Genomic DNA, 17,078 nt, shown 5'->3' on the forward strand with positions numbered 1-17,078 from the left:
ACTAGTTTGACTGCTGTATGAATACAGTTTTACAGAGATGTGCTTTACAGTGTACATCCTGTTTCAGAACTCCAAACACAGACCATTAATGCTCACATTGTTTCTCTTATTTCTGAATTAACATCAACTATTAAAGAAATTATATAAAACAAAAGAAATGTAAAAGTGGCTCAATGGCATAAATTTGGCACTGACTTGTAATAATTATGTGATTCATAACAAAATCAAATAAAATCAGTGGCTTACTAAAGAAAGTATTAAGGCTTGCCACCTTCAATGTTAATGACAAAATAATGTATTTTTATCATGAAAGCGAATACCAAAGATTTGATTTTCACTCTAAAGGCCATTTCTGTACTCCTTTTCAAATTGCTTCATGCAATATTTAGTTTTAATTTTAAAAGTTTGTATAAAAATGTTCCTTTCTTATCGGCACACTCAGTTTGGCACAGATTTGAAATGAAAGACACACAAAGCTCATAAACATTTGGCTTTCAATAGCAAGTGCAAATGCAGAAACTTTAAAGTCAGCGTTTTTTGTGTTATAATTGCATTGTCTGGCTGGAAGCGTGCTCTTTGTTGCAATGCGTAATGTACACTAAACTGCAAAGTTTCTTTCAAATCAATGGATGCACAGAGCTCTTGTTCATGCACACATATACAAAAATCTTCATCTACTGCTTAAAAGCAATTATGTAACTGGTTAGTATGAAATCAAGGGAAACAACTGCAGTTAATAAAAAAACAATAATATAAAATGCCTTTGCATAAATTATGGCAACATGTGAAAGGCATAGTTTACCCAATAATGAGAAATCTGTTGTTATTTACTCACCCATCATGTTGCATCCAAACCGTAAGCTGTTATTTTCAAGAAAGAGCATTTTTTAAACGCTCTTCAAACAACAGTTGATAGTGTCAGTTCATAGATTTTCCAAAAAGGCATAATAAAAGCCCTATAAAAGTAGTCTATAAAAATAATAATAAATAAATAAATAATAATAATTTGAGTAATCGTTTTCATAATTAATTTAAAAACATCAAATATTTCAACTTTTATGAATTTAATTTATTTAAAAATTCAATTGAATGGAATCTTGTAAAGAAATTGAAATGCACGAATGAATCTTAAAAACAGGCTAAAATATTTTTGTAGGGTATGACGCTGTAATCCAAGTCTTCTGAAGCCATTCGACAGCTTTATGTGAGGAACAACCGAAATTTAAAGGAATATTCCAGGTTCAATACAAGTTAAGCTCAAACGAGATATTTGTGGCATAATGTTGATTTAAAAAAATTACGTTTTGACTTGTCCCTTCTTGTCTTTAAAAAAGCAAAGATCTGTGTTACAGTGAAGCACTTACAATGGAAGTGAATGGGGGCCAATGTGTAAACATTGAAATACTCACTGTTTCAAAAGTATTGTCACAAGACACAAACAGTGTATGTGTTAACATGATTTGAGTGTGATAAAATAGCTTATTTACCTTTTCTGTGTAAAGTTATAGCCAATTTTACAACTTTGTTGCCATGACGATGTAATGTCAAAAACCCTAAAATGACTGTAAAGAAATTATGATTTAAACAACTTTACAGCTCAAATAATACACAAGGCTTAACAGAAGAATTAATGAAAGTGCTTTTATAAAATTATAAGCTTCACATTTCTGCCTTTAAACTCTAAAAAAATTGGCCCCCATTTGCCTCCACTGTAAGTGCCTTATTGCAACCCAGATTTTTGCTTTTTTAAAGACAAGAAGGGACAAGTCAAAATAAATGTTTGTGGTAATCAACATTATGCCACAAATGCAGTTGATTGAGCTTAACTTGTATTGAACCTGTAATATTACTTTAAGTAATTATTCACTGAAAACCTTCTCGCTTGCCGAATCCTGAAATCTCACTAGTTCATTGAAAAAAATTAAACAGCATACAGGTTTGGACCGACATGAGTGAGAGAAAATAATGAAAGAATTTTAATTACTGGGTGAACTACTCCTGAACAGTGGAAGCACAGTTGTTTTCTTATTTCCTTGATATTTTTTCTCTCTGTCTAGCGCACACATTGATATAAGTTGAAGGGCACAGTTATAGCAAGAATGAAGGAGAACAGCAAGGACAGGTATTGCTAATGTCTGCACTCAATCAAGTCCTCTGAAATGAGTTTCACTCGTTGTCATGGCACTGATTTTATGAATGGCTCCTACCTCTCTGAACCCTTCGTTTAGTGATGGCACATTTTCACCTTTAAAACTGCGAGGTTTCAGTGAAGGAAATGGCATCACTCTTGTCAATGGTGAATCCACCATTAACGTACGATTTCTTCTCACACTCTTCGTCATCCAGTGTGGTCTCTAGGGCAAAGGGGTTGGCTGCATCTACGTCTGACGTGAGGTCCATCCTCTCCAGCTCTTGCTTTGACAGCTTCTGGACTATTCCAGCACCATAGGCATCTCCCAGGACGTTAATCATGGTACGGAAGCGATCACTGTTTTGAAAGTTTTCGAGAATTGTGTAACAATGGTCAACTGAACTATTGCGTCATGTGTAGTGAACCATTTCTTTTTTTAATTTCTGATACTATTTAAATTATGCCTCAGTTAACAAAAAGTCAATCTGTTTTAAATTCAGTAAAATTTGGGTGTAAATAAAGCTTATATACAGTGGGGTTCAAAACTGTAATTTATTGTGCAAAACCTAATGATCCATATTATCCCAACATGATGAAGGAAATCTGACTTTTGTACAAAGTTAACATGGTCAATTTCACAAAATCTGAAATATTTCATTTTACGTCAAAGTATGTCAAATTTTACATTTTCTGTTTATTTTCAGGCTTAAATATTTTGAATCCAAGATTTTCATTTTGTACCCCCACTGTATGTCAGAATTTATTTTGTATCTGGGACTTTGGACATGGAATGTGAGAAACTTACAGCAGCCAATCAACAGCAACGATGAGGGTGACATCATTGGCAGGAAGCCCCACAGCCGTGAGTACTATCACCATGGTTACCAGCCCAGCATTTGGAACTCCTGCAGCACCAATGCTGGCTACTGTTGCTGTGATACTACAGAATAATCCAAACAAACCCCAAACCAAACCAAAAAACAAACGAACAAAACCAAACCAAAAACCAAACCAAGCAAAATAAAAAACAAACAAATATAACCAAAAAAATAAAATAAAAACCCAGCACAGACCAAAACCAAACCAAACAAAAACAATAATTTAAGCCTCATTGCTTTATTCAAGGACTGTGCATCTTTTACAAAAAGCCACTTAACTGTATTAGAAACTCCTTATTAAAGTCTTACATCCCACTTACCTAATGGTAACAATCTGCCCAGCATCCAGGGCATAGTTGTTTAACTGGGCTATGAATATGGCAGCAACAGCTTCATAGAGGGCAGTACCATCCATGTTGATGGTGGCACCAACCGGAAGGACAAACCGGGTGATACGCTTGTCAATCCTATTGTTCTCCTCTGCACATCGGAAGGTGACTGGCAGGGTAGCTGAGCTGATATGGTAAAAACATTTATCGTAAAAGGCTTTATATGGTTACACAGTCAAACAGTCCCAATTCTTTGACTATTGTGAAGTTGAAAATGTCACTTGTACACACACACACACACACACACACACACACACACACACACACAATTGTTTTTCTATCATTGTGAGGACTCTCCATTAACTTCCATGCATTTTATTTTATTTTATACAGATCTAACAATAATTTCTATCCTTTATCCCTAAATTAAAAAAAAATTAAAAAAACATTCGTTTAGTGTGTTTAAGCAATTTGAATTTCGGGGACACTAGAAATGTCATCATAAACCACATTTATAGCATTATACCCTTGTAATGACCAGTTTGTAACCTAATAAAAATTATTCATGAACCACCCAAACCTGCCCACACACACACACACACACACACACACATAGCATAGCATCCCAGCTATAAACATCTTAAAGGAATAGTTCACCCAAAAATTTAAATTCTCTCATTATTTACTCACCCTAATGCCATCCTAGATGTGTGACTTTCTTTGTTCTGCTGAACACAAACAAAGATTTTTAGAAAAATATCTCAGCTCTATAGGTCCATACAATGCAAGTGAATGGTGACCAAAACTTTGAAGCTCCAAAAAGCGCATAATGGCAGCATAAAATAATCCTTAATCCATAACTATTTTTTCACTGTTCATCTTGTCATCTCAGTCTCTAGGAACGATCATGATCTCAAGCTCGATTACACTTCCTAGTGCTTTACGCATGTGCAGAGAGGCTGCTAATGTAAAGATTTATAGTGAAAAAGGAGTTACATTTTAGTCTGTTCTCACCCAAACCCAATTCGATCGCTTCACATTTATGCCTTTATGTGCTTTTTGGAGATTCAAAGATTTGGTCACCATTCACTTCCATTGTATGGACCTACAGAGATGAGACATTCTTCTAAACTCTTAATTTGTGTTCTGCAGAAGAAGGAAAGTCATACACATCTGGCTTGAAGGTGGGTAAATGATGAGAGAGTTTTCACTTTTGAGTGAACTATTTCTTTAAAAATGTGACCAAAGCACAGCATTAAAGACTCTGTCTCGGAAAGTATATTATTCTGTACAAACAAAGTTAAACTTACAATGTGTGATTATAAGGACATTTTATGAATTCCAAATTGTGACAGAGTTGAAATAAACGGTTTTTAAAATGTTATTGTTAGAGCTAGGAAGTTAGTGAGAATTTCTAACCCTAACCTTAATTTCAACAGTAACTATTTTAAATGAAATGATTAAAAAAAGTAATAAAAGAAAATCTGAAACAAGACAGAAATGGCCCTGTTTCTTTAGACTGACTCATGTATTACCCTCATATGATAAATCTAACATCAAGAGTTTAGACACACCAATTTAGACAGACCAATGAAATGTTACATTTTAGTTCAATTCTGTGGAGGGCTCCCTCCTTAATTTTGCTGCTTGGTGATGCGAGATTGCACTACACTTGATTTGATTCATCAAGACTTATTTTGCCCCTTTTTCAAAATATGCTATTGTAAAATTCAGATTCTTTGGCTCACCTTGAGGAAATCATGAGTGCTGTCACCAGGGCCTGTGCCATCCCCAAAGTGAAGGTGTATGGATTCTTCCTCACAAAGACAAAGTAGATAAGGGGGAGGAATATGATGGAATGGATGGCAAGTCTGTGGAGGCACAGTGGAAATAAGTTTTAAAACAAAATATTTGTCTGCAGAAAGTAGTGCATTATCATATGATCAGAATTAACATTAGAATAAAGAGACTTCATTATAATATATATATGATTATAATTTTTTTAAATAAAGATACACGTTTAGTCAATTATTGCTTTCATTTAGGTGGGGAATCAACACAATTTTGACCAAGGGCATTTGGATTTATGTCCTCTCTAGTCTCAAGAGCTAAACAATTTTCTGTATGACTCAGGAATGTGTAACCCAAACTTGTCGTTTCGGTCTATTCCGCATAATTGCAAATTACATTTGTTTAACTGCAGCAATAGAAAAGACTGACTGGTAGCATTATAGCACTCAAGCTAGTGGACATTTGAAGTTATTGGAATGTATTATAACTACATCTGCAGCTTGAGCAGATTTAAATGTCCTTGGCCTTATCTGTGTATGGACAGAGCTGTTATTAAACTGTATCTAATCGGCTAGCCTAACAGCAGTAGTAAATCAGCTCCACTGGTGATCAACAAGGGAACATTAAAGATCCTTCACCCGCTGAGCACCGTGACCATGTACAGGCCCATCTTCTTGAAGATTTCCCAGTCTTCCACCTCAATGATCTTGGCAGCGATCAGGAACAAGATGCCGATAGGCATGTAACTGCAAAATAAAATTCATAAAGGGTCATTCAATTCATAATCAAAATGACTCAAAACCCCAAGCAACATCACACCTCAAATGATTTTCACAGTAAAACAAAATTGTATTTAACCCTTTAAGCTTGGATCGGCCTGCTGTTGAAAATAATTATAAAAATATTAATAACTACAGTATTGACCAAGACAAAATAGTGTTGTCAAGACAAAACCATGCTATCTGGCTAAAACACGTTATTATCCTGGATCAGGTGACTTCATAGGAAATTATGTAGTATGTTGTCCAGCATCATAGAACACTAAACCATCGTATTAGGCTTCTGATTGCTGCAACAGGAGGTGGAAGTCATCCAAATATGGGCAGAGAGGATCGTTCACTCACATTGCATATGGCCACCATAAAGTACATGATGCAGAGTCAATAATGCATACTGTGGAAGGATCTTGGTACGTGGGCAATGGGGGAGTCAGGAGACAACGAAGCAGGTTCAAGGTCAGTCCTTGACCTGAAGTCCCTTTATTTTGGCCTTTTTTTTTTTAACACAATTGACTGTAACCATCAAAAACTCAGAAATAATAAAATAAAGCAAGACAATGGTCTTTTGTTTCTCTCTCTCTCTCTGGTTTGGGAGTGTTTTGTTTTCTAGCCCCTCTCTCTGACGCTCTGGCGTGTTCTTTATGTCTCTCACCGCCATCACTAAAATGAGAGACATGTGTTTGAGATAATTACAGGCCAGTTGACGTGACTTACCGTTCTCCCTCTCCCGCAGACCACTCATACCTTTAGTCATTGTTGTATTTGCATGTGTAATGAGTTCTTATGTACAATTATTATGCTTTTAGGATATTTGTATTTGTTTGGAGAGGCTTTTGGACACTAGTCTAATTTATATTTGTAATGCGATATCTTTAGATTGCTTTGTCGTATCAACACAAAATTGTACGCATTTACAGGTGAGATGATTGGGGAAAAAAAAAAAAAAAAAAGCAGTTTTCCCAAGCTAGGATATTTATACCCAGAGATATATAATATCAAATCAGAAAAATAAGAAACATTTGTAATTTTTGGGTCAAGTTTTGTTTTGTGATTTTTCAGCAGTTTCTTGATTTTCATCTGATATTCTCATAATTTCCCATAATCTATTTCTATCATTTAAAAGTGTGAAAAGTTTTCTTTAAAATGATACAGGAAACACTGAACCAGGAAATCTATTAACCCTTTATGCTCTGAAGGTGTTTTTAAAGATTTCCTGGTTCATATGTATATACAAATATATCAAATTTAAACTTTGCATCTCCTTACAATTTGTCAACTGCACAACTATGATCAAGATGAAATTAATGGTAAGGCTGCACAATTAATGGAATAAATAATTAATGTATAACTAATCATGAAAATAGTAGATTACACTACTATTGGGACTACTCCCAATGCAAATTTAATTTAATTGAATTACAATGGACCTTAATTTTACTTAATTATTTTTAAATTTATATGATTTATTTTATTATTTGTTCATTTTGATTTTTCTCTTTTCTATTTAAAGAAGTTTATTTTCAGTGGTGATGTATAACAAGAGGAATAAAGTGATTCAGGAAGACAGCTTGTTTTGGATGTGTAGCCTACATGAAGTTTGTGTCATGCAGTTGCTTCAAAAAATAAGTATTTTAATGTCTAAATTTTAAATTCTATTTATCGACATCAATAATCGTGACTGAATGATTCAGGTTTCTGCCAGCATGTTTATCACATGTCAGGACTAACCACATAATAATGTGAACGAGTCTCATGGTGGCCTCATTCAGAGCATCAAAGAACTCCAGAAGGATGCATCCCCTTTCTCCCATCTTGCCGATGACCAGACCGAATGTAACACAGAATACGATGAGACCAAGGACATTAATCCCATCTGAATACATTCCAACGATCTTGTAGTCCTTGGTCAAATTCTACAACATAAAGAGGGCACAAATGAATGCTTTCAACAGGTAAACTATTGTCAGATAATCCCCCTCGTGATTATAACAATGACAATGTACCATACAAGTCTTAGTCTCACCTGTGCAACAGTTGTAATTATTGTAGTCAATGGTGGAAATGTAGCTGTAACTGTTGTGTTTATGTTGATCTTCGGAGGTTCGAACTCTTTGCGCTGCGTCTTGTACTGAAAGACAAATAGAGCTTATTCCAACAAAATATTATATAAGCAATATTTAAAGCAATGGTTTAATGTCTTTATGTTTACCTGCTGGAAACAGGCTTGCACAAGATTTTCAGGAAACATATTCCTTTGGTAGAATGAGAAGAACAATTTTAAATGCATAAAACAGATAATTTTTCAAATCCCATTCTGTTTTTATTATTATTATTATTATTATTATTATTATTATTATTATTATTATTATGTAATATTTAATATGCAATTGCCCCAAAAAGTATTTGGACACTTAAACCACAAATCAAATTTATTTATGTTGTTGCACCGGATGATGCTATATATTTTCTAACTTTTTATACATTTTTCCATTTACTCAAAGAAAGGTTGCAAGGTCGTCTTTTAATGAATGAATGAATACCATTCCCCTCAAGTTCACACTGGTGTTCTAGTAGAGTATCCACAGGTGTAGTTCAACACATTAACTATAAAGTCTGCATGTGCTATTATTCTTTAAAATGAACAATGTCCTTTATATGATATTTTGATATCTAATGCAAAAATATTTATACATTCTGAGTTTCCCTTAAGTGTTCAAACACTTTCTGGGACCACTTTGTAATCTATTATGTAATATCTCTTTCTTTCAACAATGGTAAACCAAGGGCTGCAAATTGTACCTAACAAGGTCCAGCAAGGTGTCCATGGTGGTCACATTTGGACTGTTTCCGGCTCTCTCAATATTCTCCACATTCTGAGAGACCCCAGGTTTAATAGTCATCACAAGAACGATTCCTTGTGAGCATGACAGCTTTGTTAGACAAAATACTATATGTCTGTAAGTTTATTGATATTAAGTTTATTGAACAGTGTGCATGTGTCTGTGACTCACCGAGAATGACAGCAATGACTGTTGTGGAGAGGTAGTAAACGACTGCACGTAGACCAATCCTCCCTGATACCTCAGAGTCCAAAGCCGCCACTCCTTCAAAAGCAAGGCCATCAATCAACAAGAACGATAAACAATATATATGTACTGTGTGTGTGTATATATATATATATATATATATATATATATATATATATATATATATATATATATATATATATATATACACATACACCTATAAGCCAAAACATATGACCATCTGACTAATATGCTGTTTGTCCTAAGCATGCTGCCAAAACAGTGCGACCCACAGAGGCATGGACTCTACAAAACCCCTGAAGGTGTCCTGTTGTATCTGTTACCAAGACATTAGCAGCAGATCATTCAAGTCTTGTACATAAGGTGTGTGGTGGAGTTTGTGGTTTGTCCCTCCTCGGACCACTGTTGGTAGATACTCACTACTGCTGACCGGGAGCACCCCACAAGCCTTGCTGTTTCAGATATGCTCTGACCCAGTTGTCTGGCCATAAAAATTTGGCCAATTGTCAAAGTTGCTCAGATCTTTAGTCCTGCCCATTTCTCCTGCATTCAACATGTTGACTACGAGAACTGATATGCTTACTTACCATCTAGTGTACCCAGATCATGCCATGTGTGCTTGTTAGAAGATGATCAACGTTATTTGCTTATATATATATATATATAAAATAGTCAATATCACAAATGTGAAAAACAAAAGAGACCTGTTATCATGCTGGAGACGATAAGAGGCAGGATGACTAGCTTTAGCATTCTCATCAGGATCTCTCCTGGGAAGCCAAAGTACTGCTTCTCAAGCTGGGACAGAGAGGCATAGTCCCGTACCACTACTCCAAGTCCAATTCCTGAAAAAGGATAGATTCATAGAGAGAGAGAGAGTTAGAAAGCATGTCAAACTGATTGTAAAGAAGCTCTTAGGAGCATCTGAACTACATCAAGGCAAATCAACCCAACAATAAATCATCCAATAATGACTTCATATTTATTTGTGAATTTTGTTTGGCACAAATAACTTCAATTAATTTATTGTCAAAGTATTTTATGTTCAGTACAAGATGTGCTGAATTCGCTGCAGCGGATACACTGGTGTATCTGGTGTAAGGTATTTCAGACATATTTATCATGTTAAATTTCAATCAATCTCATTGCATCCTTTTAAAGCCTTCCAATGAAGCTAATTAAGTCTGTGGGACTGCAATGCAGGTAGAGAAACCACCTTCTCATTCATTTGTTTATGCCAAATCTCCATTTGTGATCTAAACCAAAAAGTATGTTCTTGCACAAAATATATTTTTTATAGCTTTAACAAAAATGTGCCTATACATGGAAATGTTGATGTCAAGTTGCTGTTATTTTGTCATTGTTGTTATGGCCTTGTCTACATAGTTTTAAAGGGGATATAACATGCCTTTTTTATTATTAATTTGCATGTGTGTGTGTTCCTACAGATTCACTTATAATATTAGTAAAGTTTTTCGCACAGAAAACAGAAAAATATTTGTAAAACACCCTCCGTCAGTAATGCTCTGTTTTGGTGCTGCTTCTCCTTTAAGACTTGAAAGTAAATACCCACTGTTGTGATTGTCTCTCTCAGACGCAAATTTCTACCACAGTGTGACATCACAATGTGGAGGAAGTAGAGAACGAGTTGTTTTGGCAGCTTGGTTACAACAAATGTTCTTTTTGCAGTAAGGAGGAAGTTTTGAGATCTGAAACTTACAGTATGTTTTTAAAGTACAATGACCTCTTATATGTCAAAAGATCAAGGTCAATTTGTTTCCTCATGTCATGACCCCTTTAAGTTTCCAACTAATTATAAAACTACAGTAAATTTCTAGCTATATATAATTAAATCAATTCCTACGGAAGACCTGTACCGCAATGTAAAAAAAAAAAAAATTGTAAAAAAAAAAAATAAATGCTATTATTTCGAGATTAAAGTCGAAATGTTTCGAGATTAAAGTCGAAATGTTTCGAGATTAAAGTCGAAGCTTTTCGAGATTAAAGTCGAAATGTTTCGAGAATAAAGTCGAAGCTTTTCGAGATTAAAGTCGAAATGTTTCGAGATTAAAGTCGAAATGTTTCGAGATTAAAGTCGAAGCTTTTCGAGATTAAAGTCGAAATGTTTCGAGAATAAAGTCGAAGCTTTTCGAGATTAAAGTCGAAATGTTTCGAGATTAAAGTCGAAATGTTTCGAGATTAAAGTCGAAGCTTTTCGAGATTAAAGTCGAAATGTTTCGAGAATAAAGTCGAAGCTTTTGAGATTAAAGTCGAAATGTTTGAGAATAAAGTCAGTAACATATTCTGAATATTCTCTTTCGAGTATGCTCCAAAAGCTTTTGATTCTTTGATTATGATTGCTTGAACCGTATAAGAAACTCCGGTTAAAAGCAAATTCATCAGTAGCATTTCTTCGAAGAAAGATTTGCATCTGCTCCATAGCAACGTTTTCAGTCCCACGATCGGCACGGATTCTTCTAGGACAACCATCTCTATTCTTTACTGTCTCAGTGAAATATGTTGCAATGACTTTCGGGTCATTATTGGTGAAATACACTTTCAACCACTTCACATTACGTGAGAATCCATCAACACATCCATTAATGCAGAGGCCGTACGGTTTAAGCTTGTCATACGAGTCAGCGTGCCACATAAAGTAAAAAGCTACTATTATGTTTAGATCCATGTCAGAAGCAGTTTGACTTCACTAAGAATATATGTTACGACTTTATTCTCGAAACATTTCGACTTTAATCTCGAAAAGCTTCGACTTTATTCTCGAAACATTTCGACTTTAATCTCGAAAAGCTTCGACTTTATTCTCGAAACATTTCGACTTTAATCTCGAAAAGCTTCGACTTTAATCTCGAAACATTTCGACTTTAATCTCGAAATAATAGCATTTTTTTTTTTTTTTTTACAATTTTTTTTTTTTTTACATTGCGGTACAGGTCTTCCGTAATTCCAAATAGAGACTCTGAAAAAGCTTTCAATGCTTTGCAAGGTCTTCAAGTGTTGGTGCACTTTATCATGTTATTATATAATTTTGGTATTACATTATGATTATGACTAAGATACGGACTAGTATTATCATAATTATTTTTATTCTTCTTCTTTGATTCCTAGCTGGATTTTGTTTGCTACTTAGAACCTTATTCATAATGCCTTTCCATGCTGGTTGATCCATGGCAATGGCCTTTGTGTCTTCTTGGATTTGTTTGTACCAGGTATTCTTCGGCACAGATCTTTGCACCAGAGAAGCTGATATGTTAGCTTTGGTGTACATTCGGCAGACATGCCTGAACCATCTCAGCCATCTCGATTGAATCGCCTCTTCAATCGTTGGTTGTTTATCACATCCTGTACGGATGATCTTGTTTCGAAGTCAGTCCAGAAGGGAAAATCCCAGGATCTGCTGCAGACATCGCATTTGGAAGACCTCGAGTTTGTTTAGGTCTGACTTGAGCAGGGTCCACGTTTCTGAGCCATATAGAAGAATTGGCAGAATCAGTGTCCGGAAAGCTGATTTTAGTCTTGATGGAGATATGGATCTTTTTCCAATATTTAAATTCTTGCACTTGTTCGATTTGGACTCCATCGAGGTGAACGTTGGCCATCCGTTGTCAGGACTTTGGTTTTGTCTGGATTAATCTTCAGGTCGTACAGTTGGGCAATCTGGTCGTTATCGTAGAGGACGTCAGTGGCCTCAGTGTTTGTGTCTGCAAATATGGCACAGTCATCGGCTAACATCAAATCGGTCACAAAGTTGTTGTCGTCATACTGGACTCCTTGTCTATCTTCAAATGCTTTTCTCATGATGGCATCGTTCACTGTATTGAACAGCTGGTTTGGACAATAAATTCTTCGGATAGTTAGCTGCAGATCCACACAATGTTGGGGAAGCCATCGTATGATGTTTGGAGGATTTTCTGAGGCACGTGTTCAGCCTCCATCCTCCTCCACAAGGCTGGCCAATGGATGCAGTCGAGCGCTGATCTGAAGTCAATAAAGATGATGATGGTACGCTTCCCACATTGGATTCTTTCATCCATCAATTATTGATGAATAGATAAGATTTGATCGCAGCAGCCCCGATTTGGCCTGAATCCGGCTTGCTCTTCTCGGCTTGTCTGCTCAAGATAATTGTTCAGCCTGAATTGAACGATCTTCATGAGCACCTTGCTGATAAAGGAGAGCAGACTGATCCTGTGGTAGTTCTTGCATTCCCGACTGAATTCTTCAGAATTGGCACAATAATGGCCTTCTTCCATGTTGATGGAATGCATTCTGAGCACCAAATCAGTTGTAGGAGCATGTGAAGCCGATTTAACAAGACAGGTCTCCTCCAGGATCCTTTCCATTCTTCAGTGATTTTATGACGGTTTTCACTTCATCAACAGTTGGCTCGCCATCGAAGAGTATATTCTCAGGTGGGTCGATGGGTGTTGGCTCTGCTGTCACTCCGTGCAGGGGATCATGGTTGAGTAGCTCTTGGAAGGGTTCCATCCATCTTCTTTATGTTGTCATTTGTTGATTTGCTTCATCCACTCATCCTCTTGAGGGTCTGGTACAAGACTTGATATTCATGCCTGAACAGGGCTGGACTGGCAATCTGGCATACCGGGCATTTTCCTGGTAGGACAACACACTTTGGGGGCGATCTGGCCATCGGTAGAGCCGAGCGTTCCGGTGGGTCTGGTGATAAACGGGCTGAATGGGCCGCGATAAGCTAAAATGAGCCGCCACATTATGCAGAACGGACCACAAAACAGCACAGAAAAAGGCCAGCGAACTACTTTTGTGCCAGTTGCAATGTAAAACCCTGTATCGATTTCTCTTGCCAGTCCAGCCTTGTGCCTGAATGTTGCTCGAGGTCAGCTGCTAACTTATTCCAATAGGCTTCTTCTTTCGGACTTCTCTGCACAGCTGTCTGTATTGCTCAAAGTTGACGTGTTTGACTGGCTTCCGCTCTAGCACCAAATCCAGGCACTCATCCGAGATCCACAGGTGTGTCCGGTGGCGGATAGGCGGGCATAGAGGGATGGCACAATCTAGGATCGCTGATGTTGTTTGCTTTTCTTCTTCATCCACGACATCCAGCTGATCTAGTGCTGCAAATTGTATTCGACAGGGCAATCTGGAATTCTTTTTTTGTTTCTGGATCCTTTAGTTGCATCCATTATGATTGATTATGACCAAATGATGATTATGACTAAGCAAATAAAGGGTGTTGTAAAACATTGCAAGGATGATTACTTGACCAGCCTTGTTTTACTGTAAATGTGATTGCACCAAATGTTATGTATATGTAGTTGTATGTTGCCTATGTACAGTATATACAGTATGTCCTAATATATGGAGGGACAAATTACTAAAAATTAAACAATATGTATTATGAATGGCTTACTATAAGTAAGCCATTCATAGATTCATTTTCTCGAAAATGAATCGGACTGTTTGAACAACTGTAGATGGGGAGCGTATTCAGAAAGATGTTTTGAAAACAGATTGTGTATTTTTGCAGTTCCATTCATTGGCCCTAGTGTTGCAGGAATGACCTCAGATTTTTTTTTTAAATCAATCAGTTAAATTAATAATAAAATTAATAAATAAATCAATAAATGTCCCTTATATTATAGTAGCACTGTTTTCTGTCCATTTTCATTTTAGCATAATCTTCATTATCATTATTAAAGCACAAGCTTTGTTGTCTTTTCGTTTGAAATTTTATAGTTACAGTTTTTTTTTAATTATTATTATTCATTATTTTTTGGGTCTTTCTGGTCAGTGAGTTAAGGCACTTTTTAAAGAGATTTTTGTTTACTCTTGCAGATGAAGTTGCCAACCAAAATGTTGACAATGACTCAATTTTCATCCACATAGAAAATGCAAGGGAAATGTTGGTGGAAATAAATGCTGTAATGTTTATGTAACAATAAACGCTGTAACAATAATGACAGTAATATTGGCTTTGGTGTGTAGACCAGTTTTAAGAGTGTTGAGCAGTATGCTCGACTAGAAATTGTACAACATTATGTTGGTTCTGTGAGAGAAGGTCATTATGGAGGACGCACTGTCAGTGGCCGTAACCCTGAAAATGATTTGCTTATAGCAGTACCAGCTTGTATTGTACTCGTGCTCAAATAAAAAATCAACCCAAAATTAATACTTCTAAAATGAAAATGGATTTAAATATGAAATTGAATAAACGAGTTTTCCAGGTTTTTTGTAAATGAGATGGCTGGTGGAGTTCAGGGTGCCCACTTGTTTGTGTGGTTGCCTCATGCCCACCCCCCCACTCCCCACCTCCCCAAGATGCTGCCCTGGGCGGCTGCCCATGTCGCCTACGCCTAAATCCGCCACTGCACGCACACACACACACACACACACACACACACACACACACACACACACACACACACACACACCTGATCCGGGTCAATGCATTCATTCATCACATTAATTCATGAACACGCCTGCAGAAAATGTGCAGCAAAATTGTGACTGATGGTATTGTCTTTGTCTGACTGCAGTTAACACATCAATGTAAATCCAAACCAAAGACATGTAATGCTTGGAATAACAGCAATAAAGCAGTAGATGTGGATACATAATTAACGGTTTAAAGAGATAAAGCGGTACAGTCTAAAAGCAAAATACCGTGTAAGGGGTCGTTCATACCGAACGCATATAACGTGCGCCTGTGCTGTTTTACAATTGTTTTTGTAAACATGGGCTAGACGGACGTCTTTGACAGTTGAGCCGCGTTTTTTAAACGCTGTGTCAAGTTAGAAAGTACTGTTAAACGCATATGGAGACACCTGCGTTATGCGTCTATTTTTTTCTTTCTTTATTTATTTTACCGCACAGACGTGTTCACTGGGGCCCTTCCGTTGTTTTAGAAATATTTTTCTATGTAAACATGCGCTAGACGGACGTCTTTAAACGTTGCGCCGCGTCTCACGCAAGAGAGCTGCGTTTTTAGACGCGTCTCGAAGTACCTGCGTTCTATTTCATTCGTTGCGCTGCGTCTAGCTTTTACAACGCAAGAACGCGTGCAGTCTGAGATATGTCGCCATGCACAGTACAAATAAAGGACACAATTGATGTAAAACAAAGATGCACTCATGTGCGCCGATCTTACCCAGTATTACCGAGGCGATTGTTGCTATGAGAACCCAGTTCTTCTTCAGCAAGCCCTTCACATCCCTGCCTCTCCGCTCTTTTTTCCCCAGCATTGCCATGATGGAGAAGCACACGGGCTATATGGGAATGCGAAGGAATACCGAAGCACAATAGTTTCCTGTTCCTCCGATCACACACAAATGAACGATGACAAATATAAGGCAACAGCAGCAGCAGCAGCAGCAGCAGCAGGTTTAAACTGAAGCTGTTGGGAGGGGTGTGATGTGCTGTGAACGCTGCCTTTCCTCTGAATGTCTGTGTGCAAGTGTCTCTGTCCAGCACTATCCTCTTTTGATAACCTTTGCTCAGTCATTTAATGCAACATGATCTGTGATGTGATTTCTTTTCATTTTATTTTGCCTCCCTGGACAGTAAATGGGAATTGTGTGACTGTGAGGTATAAAAATTCGAAATTAGAATCGAAATTAGAATGCAAGAGCATTCTAATTTCGAATTGTTTTATACCTCACAGTCACAACAATACGGTATATACGTACATATACAATACACACACACACACACACACACACACACACACACACACACACACACACACACACACACACACACACACACACACATCGTGATGCACAGTGGGAACACAACAACAAGCCGGTGGAGGGAGTGTGATGCTCTGTGCAATGTTCTGCTGAGAAACTCTGGGTCCGGCCATTCATGTGGATGTCAATTTGACACCTGTCACTTATCTAAACATCAGTTTGCAGCATCCACCTGGATAAATCGATGTCAGCCATGGTGCACCAGTAGAGTTATAGAGCCAATTTATGAATGGGGAGTATTAGGAGGACATGATCGATAAGGGCCAATGTGGGAATTTGTTATTTATTATGACCTCAGAGAGCCTGGACCTTGGTTTAACGTGTCATCCAAAGGACGGTGGCTTTGTTTTTTTGTTTTTTTTTGTTTTTTTGTTTACA

General features: G+C 37.0%; 1 protein-coding gene across 1 annotated transcript; it reads right to left on the minus strand.

Annotated features, from left to right (window-relative positions):
• Positions 1-1,783: 1,783 nt before the first annotated feature.
• slc1a1 (solute carrier family 1 member 1) lies at positions 1,784-16,378 on the minus strand. The gene is made up of 12 exons (XM_052148414.1): positions 16,100-16,378; positions 9,660-9,800; positions 8,920-9,012; positions 8,708-8,822; positions 8,118-8,160; positions 7,932-8,036; positions 7,637-7,821; positions 5,768-5,875; positions 5,087-5,209; positions 3,330-3,524; positions 2,937-3,071; positions 1,784-2,488 (listed from the first exon to the last, which is right to left on the minus strand). Exons 1-12 carry the CDS (start codon positions 16,197-16,199, stop codon positions 2,248-2,250), a joined length of 1,584 nt encoding a protein of 527 aa, XP_052004374.1. The 5' UTR covers positions 16,200-16,378; the 3' UTR covers positions 1,784-2,247.
• Between the last annotated feature and the right edge of the window lie 700 nt (positions 16,379-17,078).

This window comes from Xyrauchen texanus, chromosome 2 (genome assembly GCF_025860055.1).
Source record: "Xyrauchen texanus isolate HMW12.3.18 chromosome 2, RBS_HiC_50CHRs, whole genome shotgun sequence".
NCBI lineage: Eukaryota > Metazoa > Chordata > Actinopteri > Cypriniformes > Catostomidae > Xyrauchen > Xyrauchen texanus.

What these genes read in the sequence shown, in the direction of transcription:
- slc1a1 (XM_052148414.1), bottom strand. Translation starts at nt 16,199, where the DNA reads ATGGCAATGCTGGGGAAAAAAGAGCGGAGAGGCAGGGATGTGAAGGGC. An exon ending in TAATTACAACTGTTGCACAG is followed by an intron (nt 7,822 to 7,931) that starts GTGAGACTAAGA and finishes TTTATGTTGTAG; the next exon opens with AATTTGACCAAGGACTACAA. An exon ending in GCACTCATGATTTCCTCAAG is followed by an intron (nt 3,525 to 5,086) that starts GTGAGCCAAAGA and finishes TTACCATATCAG; the next exon opens with CTCAGCTACCCTGCCAGTCA.